Source organism: Microcaecilia unicolor, chromosome 6 (genome assembly GCF_901765095.1).
Source record: "Microcaecilia unicolor chromosome 6, aMicUni1.1, whole genome shotgun sequence".
In the NCBI taxonomy this organism is placed as follows: Eukaryota; Metazoa; Chordata; class Amphibia; order Gymnophiona; family Siphonopidae; genus Microcaecilia; species Microcaecilia unicolor.
The window spans coordinates 315,959,915-315,987,296 of NC_044036.1; the positions used below are offsets into that span (position 1 = coordinate 315,959,915).

Sequence of the window (27,382 nt, forward strand, 5' to 3'; positions counted from 1 at the left end):
ACCAAAGTCTCCAAATCATGCACTCCTGGGCGGATGCATTCCAGCTAAAACTCAGCGCAGAAAAAAACACAATGTCTTGTACTCACCTCACAACACAACAAAAACAACTACTCCACCATAACCACACCATACTGTTCTCTCCCTGTTGCACAAAATCTAAAAATTCTTGGAGTTACCATTGACCGAAATCTCACACTCGATGCTCACGTGAAGAACACAACAAAAAAGATGTTACACTCCATGTGGAAACTCAAAAGAGTAAAACCTTTCTTCCCGAGATATTATCTTCCGTACCCTGGTACAGTCAATGGTAATAAGTCACCTGGACTACTGTAACGCATTGTATGCTGGCTGCAAAGAACAGACTATCAAAAAACTCCAGACAGCCCAGAATACTGCTGCCAGACTCATATTTGGAAAAACTAAATATGAAAGTGCTAAAACCCTAAGAGAGAAACTTCACTGGCTCCCACTCAAGGAACGCATTGCGTTCAAGGTCTGCACGATTATACACAAAATCATTCACGCAGACACCCCAATCTACATGCTAAACCTTGTGGACTTGCCTCCCAGAAACGCCAAAAGGTCATCCCACAAATTTCTCAATCTGCACTTCCCAAGCTGTAAAGGACTGAAATACAAGCTGATACATGCCACCACCTTTTCTTACATGAGCACGCAGTTGTGGAATGCATTACCTACAACCCTGAAAGCGATCGATGAAATAACTAACTTCCGCAAATCTTTGAAGACACATCTCTTCAACAAGGCCTACAAAGAGAACCCATAGCCTTACACAACTACCTCACCAATCCACCCAATCACTAAAGTCCACCTTCTATCCTGTCTAACACCTTCCTTCTCTCTTCCGTTACTCAATATTTGTACATCACTAATTGTATCTGATATCATGGAATGATTATGTCATAACCAAACTCTGTAAGCCACATTAAGCCTGCAAATAGGTGGGAAAATGTGGGCTACAAATGTAATAAATAAATAAATTCAACAGCTTATACTGGGGTTCATGTATGGGGGTCCTTGGGAAATATGACATTGCAGGGAATTTTCTTCAGCACCCATTATCAAGACCCAGTAGCCTATATCATGGTTAATGGGATGAGTGGCAAATTTTTCCATATACAGAGAGGAACTCATCAAGGTTGTCCGCTGTCCCCTCTCCCATTTGTGCTCATCCTACAGCCTTGATTCGAGATCAATGTAAACCCAGAAATTAAAGGAGTCAGGCTGGAAGAGGAAGAATTTAAGATCTCAACATTCACAGATGACCTGCTTGTGCTTCTAATGGAGCCCAGACAGGCTATGCAGAGTTTGGGGATTTTTCTAGCTTCATGCTAAATACTTGAAATTGGAGGCCTTGGCCACTGATGCTTCATTATGCCTTCCCACTCTGTTGGGCTAAGGACCATTTTAGATACTGAGGTATCCAATTATCAGCTTACCCAAATCAATGTTATGTTTCAAATATCCCCTATATGATTGATTGATTTATTTTTTGTTACATTTGTACCCCGTGCTTTCCCACTCATGGCAGGCTCAATGCGGCTTACATGGGGCAATGGAGGGTTAAGTGACTTGCCCAGAGTCACAAGGAGCTGCCTGTGCCTGAAGTGGGAATTGAACTCAGTTCCTTAGTTCCCCAGGACCAAAGTCCACCACCCTAACCACTAGGCCACTCCTCCACTCAGTTTATAAAAACCCATTTGGCAACATGGAAAATACTGCCTCTAACACTTAGTGGGAGAATCAGTCTATTCCGTATGACCCTATTTCCAAAGTGATTGTATCTGCTCCAAAACCTACCTTTGCATTCTTAACAGATTGGTCACCAAATTTTGTTGGGAGAATAAGACATCCAAATTATGGGCAGATATATGGAACTTGGCAATTGGGGGGGGGGGGGGGGGGGTTGGTCTTACCAAATCTGCAGATATATAATCGAGTCTGTTAGCTGAGGTATCTACAAGATCGGGTTCTGGGGTCTGAGAACTTCACTCCTTTATCTGTTGAGCAGGTACTTGGAACCCCCTCCACATTAATTGCTTCCTTCATGTGGAGTCTCACTCCTATGCCACTTGAAAACACATGTCCTTCCTTCTTCCTGCCCTGAGAGAGAGGCTTGGAGAGCTTAATACGTTATTGGGGTCAGAACCCACATAGCAGTGATTTGCTCCCTATTACAGGAAACAGACTTATTGCCAGGCCTGGATTATGCAGTCTTTATATGATGGGCTACAAGTGGACTAAGGTTTCTACATCAGGTATTAACAGATGAAGGAACCATGAGACCTTTGAGAGACCACATACTGGCAACTCTCTCACTGCGTAAAATGAATTATTTCCTAGGAGCTGCTGTGAAAATTTCTGATTTTTTTTTTTTTTAGGGCTGGCTCTCCATAATCTATGTCTATCGTATTCATAAGGCACAATGTACTCTTCTACCCCCCCCCCCCCCCTTCCAAATATTATACCTTTACTTTTCAGGCATGGACTAAGGAGCTGGGCATTAGAATAATCAAAACTACAGCCTTAAAACTAAACAGTGAATATGATGGAACTTGAAAACCGTTTTTTTGTATATAATCAAAAAATAGAAGAAAAAGACCTTATCAAACTAGCGCAAAATCTATCAGTTACATGAACCTGTATGAGTGTCTCACTCTTGACTGCAGCCAGTTCAAAAAGTAATCATAAGTCAGGTTTGTGTAACTGATAGATTTTGTGCCAGTTTGATGAGGTCTTTTCCTGCTATTTTTTGATTATATACAACAACCAAAAAAAAGTTTTTCAAGTTTCATCATGTTCACTATTTAGTTTTAAAGCTGTACTTGTGAATATTTTAGTGAATAGGATCCAGTGTTTTATATTCAGTTTTTATTAGAATAATCAATACAGAGTTCATTCAGTTGATTCAACAGACCCCATCAATAGTGTGTAGTGCAACCTTGAGGGATTATCACTTTTGCTCTATTACAAGAGCATACTTTTCACAAGTAACATAGTAGATGACGGCAGAAAAAGACCTGCACGGTCCATCCAGTCTGCCCAACAAGATAAACTCATATGTGCTACTTTTTGTGTATACCCTACCTTGATTTGTACCTGTCCTCTTCAGGGCACAGACCGTATACGTTTGCCCAGCACTATCCCTGCCTCCCACCACCGGTTCTGGCATAGACCGTATAAGTCTGCCCAGCACTATCCCCGCCTCCCAACCACCAGCCCCGCATCCCACCACCGGCTCTGCCACCCAATCTTGGCTAAGCTCCTGAGGATCCATTCCTTCTGTACAGGATTCCTTTATGTTTATCCCACGCATGTTTGAATTCTGTTACTGTTTTCATTTCCACCAGGCCCACAGAGGTGGGTGTGCTCTTACTGGAAGTGGAATCTGTCTTAAGTGTAGCAATGTGGAGTAGAGGCTGATCGAAACCGGTGGTTTTGGTTCCGGCTGAAATCTACATCTCAGTTTTGGCTGGACCCGAAGCAGAAACCGAAAAGTCGTGCCTGCCCCCCACCCCTCCAGCAGAAGATGCGGCCCCACATACCCCCCCTCCTTGATGGAGAAGGATTCCCGCAGGCTGCCACCGCTGTCCCCCCAAGCATCAGTAGGCCCTCCCCAGACCTACCTTAATAAGCTCTGGTGGTCTAGTGGCCTCTTTGGGGGCAGGAAAGAATCCCATTCTTTCCTGCCCGCTGCTCTGCCCATTGGCGCTGCTGCTTTAAGATGACTGCCACAGGAGGTCTCGGCGGCCATATTACCCCCATATACAAAAAATTCAATGTGGGTTACATAGAGGAAACCAGAGCATACTCCAGGAATTACATTAAATATAACCAAATCAAGTCATAAAAATTAAAAGTTTAAAAATTTCCAAAATAAGAAAGTTTTCAATAATCTCCTAAAAAAAGAGATAATCATTTGTTAGTCTTATAGAAACTCAAAGTGAATTCCATGCTAAAGCTGCCTGATAGATTAGCGAAGATTGAAGTATTTTCAATGAGGTTTATTTATTTATTTATTGCATTTGTATCCCACATTCCACCACTTATTTGCAGGCTCAATGTGGCTTACATAGCTTTGATAACATTGTCATAGCTGGATATCAGATACAGTTAGCTATGTGTAGTGATTAAGGAAGCGGAGAGGGAAGAAGTAAGAGAGTTGTTAAGGTAGTTATAGAAGGTGTGCGTTCATAGTTGAGTGGACTTAGTGAAGTTATAGGTTTTCATTGTAGGCCTTGTTGAAGAAGAATGTTTTCAGAGATTTTCGAAACATAGTTGTTTCTTTGATTGCTTTCAGGTCTGTAGGTAATGTATTCCATATCTGCGTGCTCTTGTAAGAGAAGGTAGTGGTGTGCATCAGCTTGTATTTAAGTCCTTTGCAGCTGGGGTAGTGCAGGTTGAGAAATTTGCGGGATGATCTTGTGGCATTTCTGGGAGGTAGGTCCACAAGGTTTAGCATATAGATTGGGGCGTCTGCATGAATGATTTTGTGTACAATCGTGCAGATCTTGAACGCAATGCGCTCCTTGAGTGGAAGCCAGTGAAGTTTCTCTCTTAGGGGTTTTGCGCTTTCATATTTGGTTTTTCCAAATACGAGTCTGGCGGCTGTATTCTGGTCAGTTTGGAGTTTTTTGATTGTCTGTTCTTTGCACCCGGCATATAGTGCATTGCAGTAGTCCAGATGACTTATTACCATTGATTGTACCAGGGTACGGAAGATGTATCTCGGGAAGAAAGGTTTTACTCTTTTAAGTTTCCACTAAGGTTACATTAGGAAAATAAGTAACATTTGATTTCTGGTGTTATGAAACTTATTTCTATTTAATTACTGAGTAGAGAGGTTAGTCCACTTTAAAAGGTAATCAATAGAAATGGAATAAAATAAAACAGAGAAAAGAAAATAAGATGATACCTTTTTTATTGGACTAACTTCATACATTTTTTGATTAGCTTTTGAAGGTAGCCCTTCTTTGTCAGATCAGAAATAAACAAATTTTGATAAGTAACAGCCTATATAAGTGACAAAATTAAATTCTATTTAATTACTGAAAAAACATTGTGGCAGGCAATTCCCCCTAAACATTTTTTCAAAATTACAGTATGTAGCTTAAATTGTACTCTTGCTTCTAACAGGAGCTAATTAAGTTCTAAATAGAAAGGGGAACTACATTTTCCCATGTTTTGTGGTCCTGCCCGAAAATACATTGCTGGGTGTCAGTCCTCCGCTATCTGGAAGCCCTGTTGGGGAAACATATAACAGTGTCCCTTTTAGAGCTAAAGTTGGACCGCACTGACCTGTATGGACCTTTACACAGGGGGGAGAGACTGCTCTTAAGCAAAACAACGTATTTTGTAATGCTGGACATGGGACCCCCCCCCCCCCCCCCTCTTCTCATTGGCACTGGAGGAATGTCTTTTTCTCTCTCGTGCAGTGCAGTGGCGTAGCCACAGGTAGGCCTGGGTGGGCCTTGGCCCATCCACTTAGGGCTCAGGCCCACCCAACAGCAGCACATATTTAGTGCTAGCTAGTGGGGATCCCAAGGTCCGCCAGCTGAAGACCTCCCCCTGATGGTGCTGAAAACACTGCTTTCCACTTCAGCAGTCTAAGCTGCCTAAGCTGCTGATACTGGCCTCATCACATTGGGGGGGGGGGGGGGGGAGGAGAACACTTGGTGCCCACCACTTCTTGACTAGGCCCACCCAAAATCTGCTGTCTGGCTACACCCCTGATGCAGTGTGAGGTCAGGGATGCCTGATTCACTCTAAAAAGAAAACAACTGTTCTGGACCGTCTGGGAAATTTACATTCGGACCCTGCCTGCGACAGTATGGAGTTTGATAATCAATGAGCCAGTAAATGGACTTGGGAAAAATCCACAATTCTGGGAATAACATGTATAGAATGTGTGTACGTTTGGGAAGCTTGCCAGGTGCCCCTGGCCTGGATTGGCCGCTGTCGTGGACAGGATGCTGGGCTCGATGGACCCTTGGTCTTTTCCCAGTATGGCATTACTTATGTACTTATGTACTTATGAATTGTAAATAATAGAATAATGTTTTTCTCTCTTTGGGGATTGAACTGGGATGGGGGGGGTGGGGACGACTGGAATGAAGTGAGAGAGGGCGTTCTAAAAAGGAATACTGTTTAAGATGTTATCAAAAACTGCTTTCTCAGGTATTTCTAACCTTTGATGTGAATTTTGGGTTACTGATACTCTTTGTTGCTCTATTCCTTCAATAAAATAAATTCCTGCTTGCAGCTTTCAGCAGTGTGCGGGTCATTTGACCCCATTCGAGTCACCCAGGGCTACAAAGAGAAGAGGCCATGTAAGAACGTGGTAAAGCCTCTTGGACGTAGGCAGCCGTGCTTAAAGCAGCACCTCCATCAGCTCCAGAAACTTGTCAGGAAGTGTCCCAGCAGCGCATGTGCATGTGAGAACCTGTCTGTCTTCCTATCTTGTTGTGTCTGGCATAATTTTGTTTTTGAAGCTGGAGCTTTAGTACAGGAGACAGCTGCGAGCAAAGGCTAATCTTGCAATGGAAGAAGAGGTAAGTTTTGGGGACTCACGACTGGGGAGCGCAAATATCTGTTTGCCCCAGCTCAAGCACTCAGAATGGTAGAGCTGGGGGGGGGGGGTGTCAGAGATGGAGTGCTGACTAGGCTCCATTACTGAATGGAGGGGGGAAGTGTTGCTTTAGTGGATGGTGTAGTGAGAGCACAGAGAGGTCATAGTGGGGCTCATCTCTGGCTCAGCAGGCTGTGAAACTACAGGCCTGGCCTGGGTGGGTCACAATCTGCTGCAGCTGTCCATAGTGAGATTTAGGATTAAGAACCAGAGGAGGCAAAACACCACCAAGACAGTTGATAGTTTTTAAGGTGGTGAATATTCAGCTGGCGGCAGCGGTGCGCTTTTGACTGCCATCAGCATTATTCCCGGATATTCAGTGCTGGGCCATGTCCGGGCTTCGACACTGAATATCCTTTATGCTGCTCTGACTGACACATAACTGGTTAAGTCGATATTCAGAACTTCACTGGCCAATGGTTGCCGCATAAAGATAGGACTGTGTTTTTTATGCGGTTACCCTGGCTGGTTAAGTGCTGAATACTGGCTCTTAACTAGCCAAGAGCTGGCTCTGCCTCCGGAATGCCCCTAAAATAGCTGGCTTTGATGTAGGCGCTAACCACTAAATTTCAGCAGCGATAACTGGTTACGTGTTGCTGAAAATTGGTGGATAAGCCCCAAGCAAGCGATTTAACCGGTCAGCGGCTGTTTATGGTTGGTTAAATCATAAACGGATGATTTAATCCCAGTTCAACTTTTCATCACTATACACTATTTGATGTCAAGCCTTGAGTATTGCGTTCCGTTCTGGTCGCCGTATCTCAAAAAGATATAGTGGAATTAGAAAAGGTTCAAAGAAGAGCGACCAAAATGATAAAGGGGATGGAACTCCTCTCGTATGAGGAAAGGCTAAAGAGGTTAGGACTCTTCAGCTAGGAAAAGAGACGTCTGAGGGGGGATATGATTGAGGTCTACAAAATCCTGAGTGATGTAGAACGGGTAAAAGTGAATCGGTTTTTTACTCTTTCAAAAAGTACAAATACTAGGGGACACTCAATGAAATTACATAGAAATACTAAAATAAATATGAGGAAATATTTTTTCACTCAGTTAAACTCTGGAACTTGTTTCTGGAGGATTTAGTAACAGCTGTTAACGTATCTGGATTTTAAAAAGGTTTGAACACGTTCCTGGAGGAAAAGTCTATAGTCTGTTATTGAGATGGACATGGGGGAAACCACTGCTTGCCCTAGGATTGGTGGCATGGAATGTTGCTACTAACTGGGTTTCTGCCAAGTATTTGTGACCTGGATTGGCCACTGCTGGAAGCAGGATACTGGGCTAGATGGACCATTGGTCTGACTCATTATGGCTATTCGTATGTTCTTATTAGCTTTAGAATCAGTTATTATTCTGACCTTTTCACACACGGGGCATTTGCTTTGGAATGCTACACCACAGGACCCGAGAATGGTTAAACAACGAACACTGTGCCAGAGGCTGTTCACCCTGGCTTTTGAATGAGGGTATTTGAAGAACTAAGGGAAATGGACGGGTTTTCTGTCCTATTATAGTTCTATGTGGTACTAAACTCATTTACCTGTTTTCACATTTGAATATGATGGCGCCTGCCTTGAGTTTCCCAAGAGAGACATACTCAAATGTAAATAAATATTCAGATATTTTAAAGAGGGTAAAAGGCTTTGGATTTAGCTCATGCCCTTTTGTCAGTTGTAGCTCAAGCCAAGTTACAGTAGGTATTTTCCTGTCCCCGAAGGGTTACAATTGTGAAAGGAAGTTATATAACTGGGTGTATGTAGTTTACATGTGCATCTTGCACATGTAAGTGCACAAAAAAAGCAGGATTTATATGTTTATTTGCGTTATGCTGTTTTCTGTTCTGCAGGGAGTGTACATCAGGGGCATAGCCAGAAGCCCATTTTTAGGGAGGGGGAGGCCCAGGGATGGATATGATAAAGGTCTATAAAATAATTAGTTGAGTGGAATGGGTAGATGTGAATCTCTTGTTTACTCTTTCCAAAAATACTAGGACTAAGGGGCACACAACGAAGCTACAAAGTAGCAAATTTAAAACGAATCGGCGAAAATATTTCTTCACTCAACGTGTAATTAAACTCTGGACTTCGTTGCTAGAGAATGTAGTAAAAGGAGTTAGTTTAGTGGGGTTTATAAAAGGTTTGGATGGCTTCCCAAAGGAAAAGTCCATAGACCATTATTAAAATGGGCTTGGGGAAAATCCACTGCTTATTTCTAGAATAAGCCGCATAAAATGTATTGTACCAGTGGCGTAGCCAGGGGTGGGCTTAGGTGGGCCCAGGCCCACCCACTTTGGGTTCAGGCCCACCCAGTACCAGCATAGCTATAATGTGGCTGGCAGGGATCCCCAAGTCCCACCAGCCGAAAACTCCCAACAACTGTCCCTCCTGCATACCTTGTAAATAGCAGATCTTCGCTTGTAGTGAGCAGTGACTGATGCATACTGCTCGCACCGGCCACACAGCCTTCGCTCTGATGTATTCTTGCCTAGGCGGTAACAGGAAATTGCATCAGAGGGAAGGGTATGGAGCCAACATCAGCAGTGTGTATTAGTTGTTGCCCGTTGCTGGTGAAAATCTGCTATTTAAAAGGTATGCAGGAGAGGGAGGATATTTGAGAAACCATATGGCATGCAGGTGAGAGAAGGAGAGACCACATCATCTGTGGGATGAAGTGGGGTTCTTCTGCCCACCCATCTTGGGCCCAGGCCCACCCAAAATTGGGTGTCTGGCTACGCCCCTGTAATTGTACTGTTTTAGGATCTTGCCAGGTACTTGTAACCTGCTTTGGCCACTGTTGGAAATAGGATGCTGGGCATGATGGACGTTCGGTCTGTCCTAGTATGGCAATACTTATGCACTTATGTATTTAATTTCCTCTCAGCTCTTCTCCCCCCCCCCCCCCCCCCCCCCCCACATTTAAAAATCATATCCTTGCTTGCAGAGATGCCCAAACCCCACCAGTCAAAGAGGTCTGCTGCTGACTTCCTCGCCTGAATAGTGAGGAAGTCAGCAGCATGCTTCAGTCACCGATGCAGGTGATCCAGCGCATGCTCAGTTCATATGCATGAACTGAGCAGGCGCTGGAGTGCCAGTGTTGGTGTTTGAAGCATGTTACTGACTTCCTCATTGCTCAGTCAGCTTGGGCAGCAGATCTCTTTTGCAGGGTTTGGGCATCCATGCCAGCAAAGCATAGGCACCCGGTATAAGAGGCTTGGAGAGGATAAGCCTCCCCAACCCAAACTGCAACTTCCCCGCTGCTGCCTTTCCGGCATTGCCTCTTTCTTTCTCTTCCCCCCCCCCCCCCCAAGCTGCCTGCTGGCATTCCACAGATTTTGTGGAGGAGTAGCCTAGCGGTTAGTGCAGTGGACTTTGATCCTGGGGAACTGAGTTCAATTCCCGCTGCAGCTCCTTGTGACTGTGGGCAAGTCACTTAAACCTCCATTGCCCCAGGTACAAAATAAGTACCTGTATATATATTAAACCACTTTGAATGTAGTTGCAAAATACCACAGAAAGGTGGTATATCAAGTCCCATTTCCCTTTCCTTCTTACCATCTATGCAAGGCCCACAGTATTTATTACACAGCAGAGCTGCGTGGGACCACAACTCTGTGCACACTGGGGCTGCTGCTTCTGGGCCTGCTCTGCCTCCTTCAAAAAAGGAAGTTCTATCAGGGGAGGCAGGTACTGCCTGGAAAAAGCAGCCACAGTGTACACAGAGCTGTGGTCTCATGCAGCTTTGTGGTGTAATTATTACCACAGGACTGGCAGAGATGGTAAGGAAGAAAGGAACAAAAACTGCCAACTGCAGGTGGGTGGCTCAAGGGGAAGAGAGATGGGAGCAGTGTGGGGGGCAGAGAGAAAGAGAGAGACAGGAGCAGGCGGGGGCAAAAAGAGAGACAAGAGCACAATTGGTGAGGGGAAGAAGCAGGGGCAATGCTGAATTGGGAGGGAGGGAAGGAGAGACGGACAAGCTGGGCAATGTAGGATGGCATGGGGAGAGAGACACCCACACAAGCAATGCTGCTTGGTGGGCAGAAGAGAGAGAAAGGCAGTACTGCATGGGGGGGGGGGGGGGGAGATGAGAACATGCTAGATGGAGAAGAGAAAGAAACAGGACAATTTGCATTGGGGAGACAGAGATACATTGGCAATGCTGAATGGTGCAGGGGGAGGGGGGAGTGCTGCATGCATAGATGGGACTTGATATACTGCCTTTACTTTGTAGGGGTCAAAGCAGTGTACAGTTTACATGATAAACATAACAGGAAATGAACTCAATCAACGAGATTCACAATCATCCATAAAAACATTATAAATTAAGAATTAAAATCATAATTAGGATTGATGCACTTTCATGTCCTCATATATTAAATTTTCAAGTAGACAAAGGGGGCAGTGTGTGCAGGTACTTTGTACCAGTAGGAAGGTTAAAAGTGAAAACATCTGTCTACTTTCACTTTGAAGCTTTGGTGTAAAGGCTGCTGGTAAAGGACTTTGCAGCCATGATACGGCCAGTTTGAAAATTGCCCTTTTATTTTCAGAGCAACCTAGTTGCATTAAACTGGATTCATGAGCATAGAATGCCTTCAGCCTACCTGAAAGTGCTCCTGGGTTTCCATAGCCTACGTGTTTTTAGCAGGACGGCGAAGAATTCCTGGAGACATGTTTAGGTCAGAAGGAAAATAATGCATGGACGTGACATTTGCAGAAGTATGCATGCCATTTTAATATTATTCTCTGTGACCCCTCACTCACTTGTAATATGCTGTATTCTCTTTTTTTTTTCTAATTTTTAAAGAGAAGCTACCTAGGCATATCTTAAATAGCCCACATATTTTCTTTTTGTAAAATAGCATCAAGGATGCACACTAAGGGCCAGATCCTATATAAGGCATCCTAAATGTAGGTGAATCGGAATAATGCTAATAGCGCTATTCTATAAACCATGTCTACAGTAAGACATAATTTAAAGAATAGCGCATAGGCCAGGGGAACGTGCGTACAGTTGGGTACAGCCATTTACGTCACTGAAAACCTGGTGTAAATAGCCACGCCTAAATGCACGCACATTTCCCCAAATTTTTTAACAATGTGCATCCATGTGATTGACATCTTAACATGCCTACACTCCTCCTTTTCAGCTATGTGCGTTGGAATTGACACACTCCTCTTTTTAGAATAAAAATACAACTAAGAAAATGTTCCACTCAATGTGTATCAATAGAAATCAAACAAAATAAAACATGGAAAAGAAAATAAGATGATAACCTTTTTTATTGGACATAACTTAATACATTTCTTGATTAGCTTTCCAAGGTTGCCCTTCTTTGTCAGATCAGAAATAAGCAAATGTGGTAGCAGATAGTATATATAAGAGAAACATCAAAGCATTACTTTGACAGTCTGACAGAGTGGGAGGGTGGGGGTATGCATGGGGACATCAAAGCATTTCATTGATATTCTAACAGAATGGGTGTTGGTAGGTGAGAGGAGGGTAATAAACAGAGAAATACAGCTTTATGGTTTATAATGGGTTAGAAAACCCAGATCAATGAAATGCTTTGATGTCCCCATGCATACCCCCACCCTCCCACTCTGTCAGACTGTCAAAGTAATGCTTTGATGTTTCTCTTATATATACTATCTGCTAACACATTTGCTTATTTCCGATCTGACGAAGAAGGGCAACCTTCGAAAGTTAATCAAGAAATGTATTAAGTGATACCTTTTTTATTGGACATAATCTTATTTTCTTTTCCATGTTTTATTTTGTTTGATTTCTATTGATAACCTTTAAGAGTGGACTAACACGGCTACCACACCTCTCCACTCAATGTGGAAACTCAAACGAGTAAAACCTTTTTTCCCCTGAGGGAAATATTCCGCAGCCTGGTACAATCAATGGTTTTAAGCCACCTAGACTACTGCAATGCAATTTATGCCGGATGCAAAAAACAAATCATTAAGAAACTCCAAACTGCCCAAAACACCGCGGCCAGACTTATATTTGGAAAAACGAAATACGAAAGTGCCAAACCCTTACGAGAAAAACTACATTGGCTCCCAATCAAAGAGCGAATTACGTTCAAAATCTGCACCCTGGTACATAAAATTATTCATGGCGAGGCCCCACAATACATGGCAGACCTTATAGACTTACCAACCAGGAACACAAAAAGGTCTACACGCTCACACCTAAATCTACATTACCCCAGCTGCAAAGGACTAAAATATAAATCAACATATGCATCCAGCTTCTCTTATATAAGCACACAACTATGGAATGCACTTCCATAGTTATTATAACAATAACAAACTTCCGGAAATCACTAAAAACCAACCTGTTCAAAAAGGCATACCAGAAGGATCCAACCTAAACATCTGAACCCTGCAACACAATCGAAACTCAAACCAGAACAGGACTAAAATCAACTCTTTTTCACTGAACACCCAATCCGCTCTGTCACTTATGAACTCTAACGCAAGACCACTCTGTATTCCTCTTACCGGAATTGGCGATCGCCACTACGGTACCATGTAAGCCACATTGAGCCTGCAAATAGGTGGGAAAATGTGGGATACAAATTCAATAAATAAATAAATAAAAAGTGCATGCAAATTCCAATTATTGGCAATTAATAATGATAATTGATTATCGGCCAAGTATCGTGACTAATTGGCTCATTACTCAATTGAGAAGAACACATAAATTGGCCGCACACACAAATTAATGCATGCTACTCGCCGCGCTTTATATAGAATCCGGGGACAAGAGGATAACTCTGACCTTTGCACACTAGTTACAGGTGAGTGTGCAATTTGCAGACTCTGGGCGGAGCAACTGTCGCACACATTACTTGTAGAACACTGGAACTTAGGCATTCAGCTCTATGGTTGACATAAGTGCTTGCACTTTGGTGCATACTCACATATATACCCTGTTACACTAGTATTCTATAAAGGATAAGTGACACATCCACACTCTGTGTAACCATGTGGACTGCTTGAAACATCCCCTTGAAATTTCTAGCACCCTAAGTCCCAGCAGCTGTTCTGCCGCATATGAGACTCCACAGGTTACAATCTGCAGCCTGGCTTGCTTTAAAACTTTCTGCGCCTGGTGCAGGTGTGACAAACAGGCCCGTCCTGGGAGGAGTGCACAGTACCTTAGCAAGAGAAGCTCCCAAGAGTCCAAAATGTCATAGTCTTTCTTTGTCTTGTTTTCTGTCACCAGATGGAACCACCTTCATCTGCTGGTCACCGTTTTACCAGGCGAGAGGTAATGGCTACATCTGTTTTATTTCTGATGGTAAAAGCTATGAATATCAAACTTTCAAAACCCCCTTTTGGTGTGTAAGTAAGAAAAGAGTGCACAGTGAGTGCCACCCCCCCCCCCATATATGGGAGCAAGGTATGCATGTAGTGAAAGTCCCCCCCCCAACGTGTAAGAGCGAGGATGGTGTGTACTTTCAAAGCACAGGGAGATTGCAGTGCACACCCTCCTCACTCTCACACACGTGGGAAGCCTGGCACTGCATACCCTCTTCTTCCTTTTATGTCTGGGTGGGTGGGTGCCCTTTACAGCACACACACCCTCTTCTTTTCCCTTACACTGGCCGGAGGCTTTCACTGCATGTCCTCCTCTTACTTCCACGCATGGGGGGCGCCTTTAGTACACACCATCCTCGCTCCCAAAGGCACCCCCCTCCATAAAATCATAAACAGCAAATTTCAATACAAAACTATACCAGGGAAAAAGCTGTATTTTATTCTGAGATCTCAGTGTTCAGGCCAGGTCTATTAAGCAATTTGTCCTTTCAAATATGACAGACTGAAAGCTGATATAGATCTGTACTTATTTATTTTGAATTTTGCTCATCTCTTTCAGTAGTAGCACAAAATGAGTTACATTCAGGCACACTGGGTGCTTTTACAACCTTCTTTTTTGGAACAGAAACATGCCAATTTCTAACATCTCTCAATCTCCTACATACCATTTTCTGCCAGAAACCAGTTTTGATTTCTCACAGCATTTGGGGATTTTATTACTATCAGAGTCCCAGAATGTTTGCGATGCAAATAAACTGCTAGGTTGGAATCATTTCCCCCTGAAACTATCCTACAAAACAGGGGCGTAGCCAGACTTCGGCGGGAGGGGGGTCCAGAGCCCGAGGTAAGGGGCACATTTTAGCCCCCCCCCGGCACTGCCAACCCCCCCGCCATTGCTAACCCCCCACCACCAACTTTGACCCCCCCCGCCATTGCCGACCCCCCCCTGCCGACGACCCGACGACCCCCCTCCCGCTGCCACCTACCTTTGCTGGCGGGGGACCCCAACCCCCGCCAGCCGAGCCGAGGTCCTCTTCTTCCCAATCCCGCGCAAGGCTTCATTTTAGTCTGACGTAGAACGAAGCCTTGCACGGGTTTGGGAAGAAGAGGACCTCGGCTCTGCTGGCGGTTGGTCCCCCGCCAGCAAAGGTAGGCGGCAGCGGGAGGGGGGGTCGTCAGGTCGTCGTCAGGGGGGTCCAGGGGCAAATCTACGGGGGCCCAGGCCCCCGTGGCCCCATACTGGCTACTCCCCTGCTACAAAATAATTGGACTAGTTCACTTAGGGAGTCTTTTACAAAGGCGCACTAGTGTTTTTAGCACGTGCTAAACACTAGAGACACCCGTATATTCCTATGGTGTCTCTAGCATTTAGCGTGTGCTTATTTTTAGCGTATGCTAAAAACGCTAGCGTGCCTTTGTAAAAGGACCCCTTAGAGCACGATGAGCTCCAGGCATTTTCTTGATGTTTGTGCTTTCTTTCTCTTTGCAGGCTAGGTACAGGCGAACGGCCCCATCACGAGCTGTTCATCAGAATTCTAGCAAAGACTCGAGTCCATCTCAGGAGGTTTCATCTTCCATACAGGTGAGGGGCAAATGAAACTCCAGACAAGTCTTCCACCTCTGTGTATACTGTGTAGTGTCTAAAACAGGGCTGCTTATCTCATAAGCGTTCTTCCTTTTGGAAAGCAGGCTAAAAGGGTAATTCCTAATAAGCTCTGTCATAATTAATGACACAATTATGTAACTAGAATTTCTGCTTTAAAGTTAGAGCAGAACTTCTGTAAAGGGAGTCTATTCATGAATTATGACTGTAGCCCCACTCAGGGGTGTGGCCTATAATGGTGGACTCCACCTCTGTGCTAGGCCTCTGAGAGGAGCTCTCCCTGAAATCAGTAATCTAATAGGGCACCCTATTCCTTTACCTGTGAACCAATGCTGAGGTGAATGTGTATTTCAGGAATCAGGATTTCAGTGAGAGAGCTGCATATAAAAGGTTAAGCATAGACTCGTATGAATGTCTATATGCAATGCCCATAGGGCAATAAATTATAAATAATGTGGAACCATACATTTACTGGTACCAAGGCCTGGTATACCTTTAAGTTCCCAGTGTGCTCACTATAACCCTCGAGGGTATATATTTATACTAATAAATAGGCTGAATAATATACACGCATGAACATATACAGTAGATGATAATGAACACGCAGAGTTCAGCTAAGGTGTACAAAGGGATGTCCCTTCCATCTCCGGGGTGTGGTGATGAGATCAGAGATTCAAGAGTTAAATGCTGGAAACAGAGAACTTGGGTTTAGCTGTAATCCACAAGCAGAGGCATAGCCACAGGTGGGCCTATTTACTTTTGGCTTAGGCCCACCCACCACCCAGTGCACCATCACTGTAGCTACTAGGGATTCCCAAGCCAGCTAGCTCAAGACATCCTCAGCCTGAACCCCCAGACTGACTGTCCAAAGAACACGGAAATCGGTAGCAGTTGATGCCAGGACGCCACACACATTCAACTCTCACGTGTGCTCAGATCATGTGTGAGAGTTGAGCATGCACGGGATGCCAGTGCTGGTGTACTGATGGCCGAGGGATTTGGGCTGAGGATGTCTTCATCTGGCAGGGCTTGGGATCCCCACCAGCCAAGGTGTTCATTTTTTAGTTTGGAGGGGGAGGAGGAAACAGAAGTGAATCATATTTCCTTCTCTTTCAGAAATAGTTGAAGGCATTTTCATTTCACTAAGCCTGTGCTACAGTTTAATGCTTATAGATGGACCTAATTGCAGTATAATGCTGGTGTTCATTTGTAAGTTTATTTTGTTTTACGTTGGTTTTATTATGTATGTGTTGTTTTATGTTGAAATGATTATGATTGCAGGGTAGATGGTGCAGATTATAAATTTGTTAAATAAATGCAGGATGGGCAGGGAGTGAGGAGCAGAGGGCATATTTCCTCATGCCCACTCATTCCACCCATTGGCCCACTCAAAAATCACCTTCTCTCTATGCCACTCAAGCCATCTACTTATCCAGGTTCCCAAACCTGGTCCTGGAGGCACCCCAGCCAGTCAGGTTTTCAGGATATCTACAATGAATATTCATGAGATAGATTTGCATGTAGTGGAGGCAGTGCATGCACTGATGTGCCTTCAGGGCCAGGTTTGGGAGCCTTACTGTCAACTCTAGTGGGTCATTCTTTATGGGATCCCTGCAGGGAGACAGCAGGCCTAATTAGCCCATTCCCAGGCATCACTTCTGTTCTTCCTTTCTCTAAAGGATCACCAAAGCCTGGGCAAAGTGAACTCTTTCCCTCCGATATTCAAAACCATTTAACCGGTCAGAAATGGCACCTGGCCGATTAAATGGTACATAGCCAGCTATTCGGTGATATACAGTGGGGAATAACTGACTATCTCCTGCTGAATATTGCTGGTTAGCAGCTAGCAGATAGCTGGTTATATCAAACCGGCTAGCTGCCAATTTTTAAAGCCAGTTTAGCAGCCATATTTGGCTGCGTGAGAACGTGAGATATCTTTGGCCAGTTTAAAGATGGCCAGCTAGTGCTGAATATTGACTTAGCCAGTTATCTTTAAACCAGCCAAAAATAAACCGGATATTCAATGCCAGTCACCAGAAACGGCCCGGCATTGACTATCCAAAGCTTAGCGTTGACCGCAGGAGTTAGCCGGTCTAAATCCCGTGGTCTGAATAGCGGCCCTTTTGTCTTCCCCAGCTTCATATTGGCTTTGTCCCCCTCCATGCTCCACTTGACTCTTGGAATAATATGATATGGTCCAAGAAAATAGCAGAGCAAACTATCTGCAAACTCCAAGATGGAAGGACAAAAAAGCAGATCAATAAAAAAATGATTTTATTAAATGACAACCAAATATTCAAATCAGCCCGACACTGGCCATGTTTCGCCCAACTGGACTGCGTTAGGGGCTATAAAACAAATGACATAAAAGTTTTTAAATGTTATGTCATTTTTAATTGTGATGTTATCATAAAGGTTTTTAAATGTCATGTCATTTGTTTTATAGCCCCTGACGCGGCCCAGTTGGGTGAAACACGGCCAGTGTTGGGCTGATTTGAATATTTGGTTGTCATTTAATAAAATCATTTTTTTATTGATCTGCTTTTTTGTCCTTCCATAATGTGATATGGGGCATTGTGCAATCTCACAAATAAATGACACGCAGAGGCAGCCAATCAAAGAAGGACCTGCAGGTGTTCTGAAGCCACAGTTCAACAATATTGTGACTGCAGCTTATTGACAGGCACAAAAGTATGGGGTGACTGCACAAAGATCGAAGTAGGAGGGTACTACTTGATAAGCTAATGTGTCTGGGAATTTTATTTGCGAACCTTGGCTAAGTCCTCTTGGGATGGGAGAGATTTATCACTTGTGACTTCCTGTTCCTCTCTCTACAGCATGAGCTTCTGTACGAGGAAGTCCTTTATACTATCTTGCACAGAGCAGGAAAAACAGAAGCGAATCATGTTTCCAGTGTGGATGAACTGTATCGGTATGTACAAAAGGTAAGCACAGGGTGCTGGACCACAGAATAGGATTTATTTACTTATGACATTTGTATCCCACATTATCCCAAGCAAGTTCAGGTTCAATGCGGTTCACAGACAGTAAAGTAGAACATTGAACAACAATCCAAGTTGCATTAGATATACAGTCAGAACTTATGTGAATGCAATGTAATTAAGGATAGAATGACACGAATGGACAGTCACAAACAGAAGGCAAATTGTTCCACCGAAGGGAAGGCACCAATAAAGAAACAGTAGAGCACTGGAACCTCTCGCAGATGGTGTTCAAAAATATCTTTATTAAAAATTTCTTCTAGAACAACAAGGGAGACCCAACATGATTCGTGTTTCGGCCTAACCAGCCTGCATCAAGGGGTCTAGGAAATTGTCATTCAATACGTGTTCCTAGATAAGTCGTCAAAGGACAAATTCTCCACTCGATCGTCACTCAGAAAAGAAGATACAAAAGACTCTCAGACACAAATGCAGTGATAGGTGCTGTATCTGCATTTGTGGTCTCCCTCGTTGTTCTAGAAGAAATTTTTAATAAAGATATTTTTGAACATAATCTGCAAGAGGTTCCAGTACTCTACTGTTTCTTGCTTATCGACAGGAATGGTACATCTTAATAATTATACAGTGAATCAGTTGTTTTCTTTGGTGAACGATGAATGTGAATCTGGATTTGTCCACTGAGACAAGATGTTTTATAATTACTGGTCTACTCTACTAGTCATACAGGGAGCTGGGGGGGGGGGGGAGGTGCATGCAATCTACCTCAACATTGGAGATATTGTCTCAAGACCATCAAACCATTGAAGCTTCCTCTGTGATACACTGAGTGTCACCAAATTCTGGCTTTGCTTCTGTCACACACTGTAGTATTAGAGCTCTAGTAGCCTTATGGGTCTTTGGAAACTTAACAGAAATGATGTGTAGCATATGAGCTTTCAAGATGCTGTAGGCTTCCTCTTCAGATGTGACTCTGGAGCTGGAGAAGAGGATTTTGAATCTCAAAAATCCATGCACATATTTTTTGTTAGTTATTTAAAAGGCATCACAACCTATGATGACTTGGGAACTTCTGATCTCCAGAACTCCTCTGTCCCTTGCTGAAGACCTTACCTACAGGACTTTGTCCCAAGATATTGTAATTCAGTGCTGAAGGACAGAGTTTGTAGTGCCTCTGAGTTGGGTCATATTTCAGCTTGTTGTCTCTGCTATGGAGGCATTAGGTATATTAGCTACTGTAGAATACGTTTTTGGACTGGAAGCCAACAGTATTAGCATGGAAGGTCTACTGCCATGCTCCTCTGCAGGCTACAATGCCCAGGACTCAGTGCCCCTGGGAACATTATAAAAAGCCTGGGAACAGCCCAGCTCGCTCTCAAGGGATCTGCTACTCTTGGGACCTGCTTCTCTCTGCTGAACATTACCCACATCCTGACAAGACTTCTCTCCAGGCTTCAGTAACCAATTCTGCAACAAAGACTTTGTAAGTTAACTTATGATTCAGATCTGTTGTCTTGTCGCAAATTTCTCCTGTAACCAAGATCCTTTAAAGCTGCCTCTCATTTGTAACATTATTACATTGCCTATATTGTAAATAAACCTTTTTAAAGTTAAATATATATGGTCTGAGCCCATGTTCTTAAACCTTGCAGTGCAGGTTAATGTAATTCAACAAATATCATATTTAATTCCTCTTTATTCTTGCAATTGTAAATCTTATTAGCTTATAGGTAATTGGTGGAGAATAGAATCTAGAATCAATATATATATATATATATATATATATATATATATATATATATATATATATATATATATATATATATTTCAACACAAGTAACATTTAATGTAACATTTTAGAGGAGCATGGTTCCATGACTTCTTCAGCATGGAAACTTGCACAAAATGAGCTCAGTCCTTCAGTGTAATTGCTTGTAAGCTCTGTCCCTGTGGTATCACCTGAGGCTTCTCCACCCAACACCACTCCAATCTGCAATGTAAACATGAAACCCATGACCTTTGCTTACTCGGTCTTTCTGAATTCTTTACTATATCAGGCCTTCAACATGGAGCAGAGTGAACATAAGGCTATCCTGCGACGAGTGCAAGAATTAGAGGTAAATCCCATCCCATCACTTTTTGGGTGCCCAACTTTCAGAGACTGTTTTGTGGTATGATGGGACATAAATACAGATAATGAGGAAAGCGTTAGTCTTTCTGATCCACTGAGATGCCAATTTCTCTTTAAGGAGTACTGGGTTATCTCAGCTTTTCATGTAAATGTTGTTTTTCACATGGTGCAAGGAAGGGCTAATATTACACAATGCACCTGGATGTGATGTGCTGTCTGTTTCTTATCGAGTATCTCTCAAGTGAAAGCGATCACAATGTTCACATACTTATATATAATGTGCATTAAATCAGGCAAGGGAAACCTCTTGGAAACCCAGAAAGTGTGGGTCAATTCTGTAGAGTTCCCATGTGAGTCTGGCAGCCCAGTTGGAGCAAGGGATTTTGCTCCCCTGCAACATACGATGATGTAAGTTCTAAACCCAGAGCAGCCCCAAAATCTCCCTCCAGAAACTGGATCACTTGGTAGCCCTGAATGTTCAGAGAGACAGACATGGAAAATGGTGAGTGCATGGTGTAGAAATTTACTAAAAGTTACAGTCTTTGACATTCACTGCCCCTAGGAAGGGAAGATTCAAGTATTGTGACACTACCAGGCTCATTTTCAAAAGAGATAGAAGTCCAAAAAGTGACATAAGTCAGCATTTGGATGTTTATCTCACAGAAACGTCCAAATCAGTATTATCAAAACCTCCTTTTGGACGTCCAAATCTCAAGGGGGCGTGCCAAGGGTGTGTTCAAGGTGGGACTTGGGCGTTCCTAAGACTTGGACCTCTTTCACCAATAATGGAACAAAACAAAGACATCCAAGACTAAAACTTAGACGTTTTGAGCTAGACCTGTTTTTATAATGAATAGCTGCAGTGGGAATTGAACCCACTTCCCCAGGATCAAGGTCTGCTGTACTAACCACTAGGCTACTCCTCTACTCCACACAAGAGCTGCCCCAAATGACCAGATGACCACTGGAGGGACTCAGAGATCACCTCCCCTTAGTCCCCCAAATCACAAAACATTTTTCCAAGCAACACTTTCAAAAGGAAAAGATAGACTTTGTTTTGTAGAAAATGACCTTTCCTTTTACAAAAAACGTCCAAATTCAGACTTAGATGTCATATCCAAAAAGGCCCCTTGTGCATTTGACTTGCCCAAAGTCATGAGGAGCAGCAGTGGGAATTGAACCCATGTTGCCAGGATCAAAACCTGCTGCACTAGTAACCATTAAACCACTCCTCCTCTGTTTTGGATATCTTGCATTTGGAAGTCTTTTGTTTGGAAATGGACCAAAAAAAAAAAAAGGGCGTCCAAATCATAGGAGGTCCATAGTATTTTTTGACACAAAAGATAGACGTCCATCTTTTTCGAAAATGACCTTTCCTGTTTGGAATTTGGACATCTTTGTAAAACGTCCAAATTCTGATTTAGACGTTTCTTTTGAAAATGCCCCTCCAAACGTCAATATTGCTGGCTCCAAAGAAATTTGAAAAGAGAAAGTTTTAAAACAGCAAGAAAATTATGTTGTTGTTTTTGTAAGAATTTGCTGTTTTGTGCAGGCTGTCCCCAGATTACAGGATCACCCTGAATAAGATGTGAACTTGCATTTAGAAACTCATCTAAGCTAATGATTACTTGACATATACTGACAGCCAGCCATTCTGCCTAGAGCAGTGCTTTAAAAGCTCACTTAATGTGCAGCAATAATCATAACACCCATCTTTTCAAAATGATTGGGATGCCAAACTCAACACAAATTACTCTTCCCTAGATACAATGAAAGTTTGCTTGATGCTGGGGGTACTTAAACCTAAACCTGTGGAAATAATTACCTAGTCAAGGTAAAAATGTACTCTAGAAGTTTGTACTTAAGACTTGTTTCTTTCTATCTATGGCTTTATGATTAGAGTTTTAAATAGTGAAAATCCTCATTTTTAAACATTTTAAAGTCACTTCATGGCTCCCTCCAAGCTTCCATGTTGATATAAGTGCCTGAGAAAACACAACTGAGAAGTGACTTTATTAGTCCATGTTGGCTAAAATTTTCTACACGTGCATTACATAGACCGAGGGGGGCGTGCAGTGTGCGTGATGTCATTTGTCAGATTTAACACAGTACAGTCTGTACCCATTTCATCTGAATGTCCAGAATCTATTCCCACTGCACTTCATCTCCATGCAGGGCTGGTTTAAGTGTTAGGCAGATTAGATCAACCTGGGCGGCAGCTTCCAGGGAGTGACAAAGAGCAGCTGCAGCTGCAGTAAAAGAATAGGTTCTGACCTGATTTGCAGACAAACTGAAGAACCGTCAGCTTGCAGCTTTCAAAGGGCCCATTCATCCAGGTGAAGGGTTTTTGGAAACTGCCTTCATGGAAGGTAATTGTATAACAGGGCACCTGGTTTAAAAGGGCAGGTAGTACTTATCAGGCTTATTTTCGAAAGAGAAGGTCGCCCATCTTTCGACACAAATAGGGAGATGGGCATCCTTCTCTCAGGGTCGGCCAAATCGGCATAATCAAAAACCGATTATGGGTGTCCCCAACTGCTTCCCATCGCGGGGATGACCAAAGTTCCCGGGGGCGTGTCGGAAGCGTAGCAAAGGCGGGACTGGGGCATGCCTAACAGGTGGGTGTCCTCAAGCGATAATAGAAAAAAGAAGGGCGACCCTGACGAGCACTTGGTCGACTTTACTTGATCCATTTTTTCTTATGACCAAGCCTCAAAAAGGTGCCTGAACTGACCAGATGACCACCGGAGGGAATCGGGGATGACCTGCTCTGACTCCCCCAGTGGTGACTCCCCCCTCCCACCCTGAAAAAAACAACTTTAAAAACTTTTCTTGCCAGCCTCAAATATCATACTCAGGTCCATTGCAGCAGTATGCAAGTCCCTGGGGGGGGGGGGGGGGGGGGGGGAGATGTGTGTGTGTCTGCGGAGGCATAGCGAAGGCGTGGACGTCCTTCTTTCAAACATTTTGGACGTCCTGAACTGCCCCCCCCCCCCCCACAGGAACAGCCAAATTTCAAGGGAGTGGAGTGGAGTGGTGGCCTAGTGGTTAGAGCACTGGTCTTGCAATCCAGAAGTGGCTGGTTCAAATTCCACTGCTGCTATTTGTGATCCAAAATCCAAATAAATAAATAAATAAAGGGGGTGTCAGAGGATAGAAAAAGCATGGATGTCCTTCTCACAGAAACATCCACATTTTGGACATCCTCAACTGCCCGCCACAGGGACGGAGGCATAGCAAAGGCGCCCAACACTTGGACATCCTTCACCCATACTAAAAAAAAGACATCCCTGACGAGCACTTGGATGTTTTCACCTGGACTTGCATTTTTTTTAAAAGTTGTAGACAGCTATTATACACGCAGCTTGTCTGCGTGTATGGAGCCGTCTTTGGCATGTACAGAGCAGCCACGCGTAACGCCTTGGCTGCTCTGCACTGGCTTCCCCTCCTTCAGGGGCGTATCTGCGTGGGGCCTCAGGGGCCTGGGCCCCCGCAGATTTCGCCCTGGACCCCCCTACCGCTGCCAACCCTCCCCCTCCGTTGCTCGCCTACCTTCGCTGGCGGGGGACCCCAACCCCCGCCAGCCGAGGTCCGCGTCCTCCTGCCGCTGCCGGCTGCCTTTGGTCCTTTAATTCTTCCATTGAAGCTGGCGCCGACGAAAGTTTCTTTTGAGTCTGACGTCGCTGCACGTTGTACGTGCAGGACGTCAGACTCAGAAATTGTTTCTGAGTCTGACGTCCTGCACGTACAACGTGCAACGTGCAGCGACGTCAGATTCAAAAGAAACTTTTTCGTCGGCGCCAGCTTCAATGGAAGAATGAAAGGACCAAAGGCAACCGGCAGCGGCAGGAGGACGCGGACCTCGGCTGGCGGGGGTTGGGGTCCCCCGCCAGCGAAGGTAGGCGAGCAACGGAGGGGGAGGGTTAGCAATGGCAGCGGCTGGGGGGAGGGGGATCGGCAATGGCGGCGGCGGGGGGGGGGGCTATAATGTGCCCCCCCTCTCTGGCCCTGGCCCCCCCTACCGCCGCAGTTCAGATACGCCCCTGCCCTCCTTAGGAAGGAAATCGTGTGCAAATGAGCTAACAGCGAGCAGCTCATTTGCATGTGATTTCCGTCATGCATGCCCGTTCCTTTCCAAATCGCTAAGGGATAGGTAAGGGAAGGGCTTTTTCCGTTCAGTTAGTGCATCAGTTAGTCCACTGCAGTGCCCCCTAGGGTGCCCGGTTGGTGTCCTGGCATGTCAGGGGGACCAGTGCACTAAGAATGCTGGCTCCTCCCATGACCAAATGAGTTGGATTTGGTCGTTTTTGAGATGGGCGTCCTCGGTTTCCATTATCGCCGAAAACCGGGGACGAACATCTCTAAGGTCGACCATCTCAACATTTATGTCGACCATCTCTAAGGTTGACTTAAATGTTGAGATTTGGGCGTCCCTGCCCGTATTATCGAAACGAAAGATGGACGCCCATCTTGTTTCGATAATACGGGTTTCCCCGCCCCTTAGCGGGGACATCCTGCGAGGATGCCTTCAGGAAAACTTGGGCACCCTGTTCGATTGTACCTCTCCGCGTGTCTTAAAAAAAAAAAACTAGTACATAAGTAATGCCATACTGGGAAAAGACCAAGGGTCCATCGAGCCCAGCATCCTGTCCACGACAGCGGCCAATCCAGGCCAAGGGCACCTGGCGAGCTTCCCAAACGTACAAACATTCTATACAATCAAGCCATTGTGACATCACTAATGAGGTTGGCTCTTATTGGTGGAATGAGCCACTATGACATCACAATAGGTTAAATCACTGCTCTATGTAATAAAAGTGAGCCAAGTAGAGGACATAAGTACATAAGTAATGCCATACTGGGAAAAGACCAAGGGTCCATCGAGCCCAGCATCTTGTCCACGACAGCAGCCAATCCAGGCCAAGGGCACCTGGCAAGCTTCCCAAACGTACAAACATTCTATACATGTTATTCCTGGAAGTGTGGATTTTCCTCAAGTCCATTTAGTAGCGGTTTATGGACTTGTCCTTTAGGAAACCGTCCAACCCCTTTTTAAACTCTGCTAAGCTAACCGCCTTCACCACTTTCTCCGGCAACGAATTCCAGAGTTTAATTACACGTTGGGTGAAGAAAAATTTTCTCCGATTTGTTTTAAATTTACTACACTGTAGTTTCATCGCATGCCCCCTAGTCCTAGTATTTTTGGAAAGCGTGAACAGACGCTTCACATCCACCTGTTCCACTCCACTCATTATTTATATACCTCTATCACGTCTCCCCTCAGCCGTCTCTTCTCCAAGCTGTATAGCCCTAGCCTCCTTAGTCTTTCTTCATAGGGAAGTCGTCCCATCCCCGCTATCATTTTAGTCGCCCTTCTCCAATTCCACTATATCTTTCTTGAGATGCGGCGACCAGAATTGAACACAATACTCAAGGTGCGGTCGCACCATGGAGCGATACAACGGCATTATAACATCCTCACACCTGTTTTCCATACCTTTCCTAATAATACCCAACATTCTATTCGCTTTCTTAGCCGCAGCAGCACACTGAGCAGAAGGTTTCAGTGTGTTATCGACGACGACACCCAGATCCCTTTCTTGGTCCGTAACTCCTAACGTGGAACCTTGCATGACGTAGCTATAATTCGGGTTCTTTTTTCCCACATGCATCACCTTGCACTTGCTCACATTAAACGTCATCTGCCATTTAGCCGCCCAGTCTCCCAGTCTCGTAATGTCCTCTTGTAATTTTTCACAATCCTGTCGCGATTTAACGACTTTGAATAACTTTGTGTCATCAGCAAATTTAATTACCTCGCTAGTTACTCCCATCTCTAAATCATTTATAAATATATTAAAAAGTAGTAGAAATGGAGCTTTGAATGCAGGTGGGGACATTTATAGTTGCTCATAAGCAGGTGCAAATGTTTTCATATAGAGTATGTGAGTATACTTGCATTTTCTTAATCTACACGAGTACTTGTGAATTCCTCTCATGCTCCACATGAACTCCGCCCCTTTATATGCCATCACGTTTCATCACCATGCAGCTGGGATTTTAGAAAACGTCTTTTACGTTTGTACCTACTCCTGGGTATCTGTACAGACCACCTCGGAATTATCTGGATAATTTTCAACACTTCAACTTTATTTGATATACCGCAAATAATGAGAAAATCTAAGCAGTTTCCAATAAAATCTTAAAATGAAAAGGCAAAGGAGTAAACCACATAAGGAGACCTAAGATACAATTATTTCTTTATAGGAAATCGAGCAGAAGGAGAAAGGGAACGGAGGAGATGAGGCAGAGACACAATTTGTTCTGATAGGGGGTCCTTTTACTAAGGCACGTAAGCACCCACGCACACCCAACGCACGCCAATTCTGAGTTACCGCCGGGCTACCGCGTGGCCCAGGCGGTAATTTCATTTTTCACTCGCGTCCAATACGTGCATCGGAAAATATTTTTATTTTCTGGCATGCGGGCGGTAATCGGCATTTTGACGCACGTTGACTGTTACTGCCCGGTTAACGCGTGAGACTTTACCACTGAATCAATGGCTGGCGGTAAGGTCTCAGACCCAAAATGGACACACGCCAATTTTCAGCCCTCCCCCCAAAAAAGGCATTTTTTTCAGGTGCGCTGAAAAATGATCCCGCACGCGACCAAAACACGCACCTACACTACTGCAAGCCATTTTTC

At 44.2% G+C, this 27,382-nt stretch overlaps 1 protein-coding gene across 4 annotated transcripts in view; it reads left to right on the plus strand.

Moving 5' to 3' along the window:
* UNC13D (unc-13 homolog D) overlaps positions 1 to 27,382 on the plus strand; it is a 118,077-nt gene that overhangs the window by 19,413 nt on the left and 71,282 nt on the right. For 3 of the 4 annotated variants that reach the window (XM_030208244.1, XM_030208245.1, XM_030208242.1), the window contains exons 2-5: positions 13,889 to 13,933; positions 15,473 to 15,565; positions 18,424 to 18,531; positions 20,604 to 20,663. In XM_030208244.1, the coding sequence (XP_030064104.1) occupies positions 13,889 to 13,933; positions 15,473 to 15,565; positions 18,424 to 18,531; positions 20,604 to 20,663 (306 nt within the window). Of the gene's footprint in view, positions 1 to 6,508; positions 6,576 to 13,888; positions 13,934 to 15,472; positions 15,566 to 18,423; positions 18,532 to 20,603; positions 20,664 to 27,382 lie in introns of those variants that run through there. The other variant, XM_030208243.1, reaches the window with a different exon arrangement.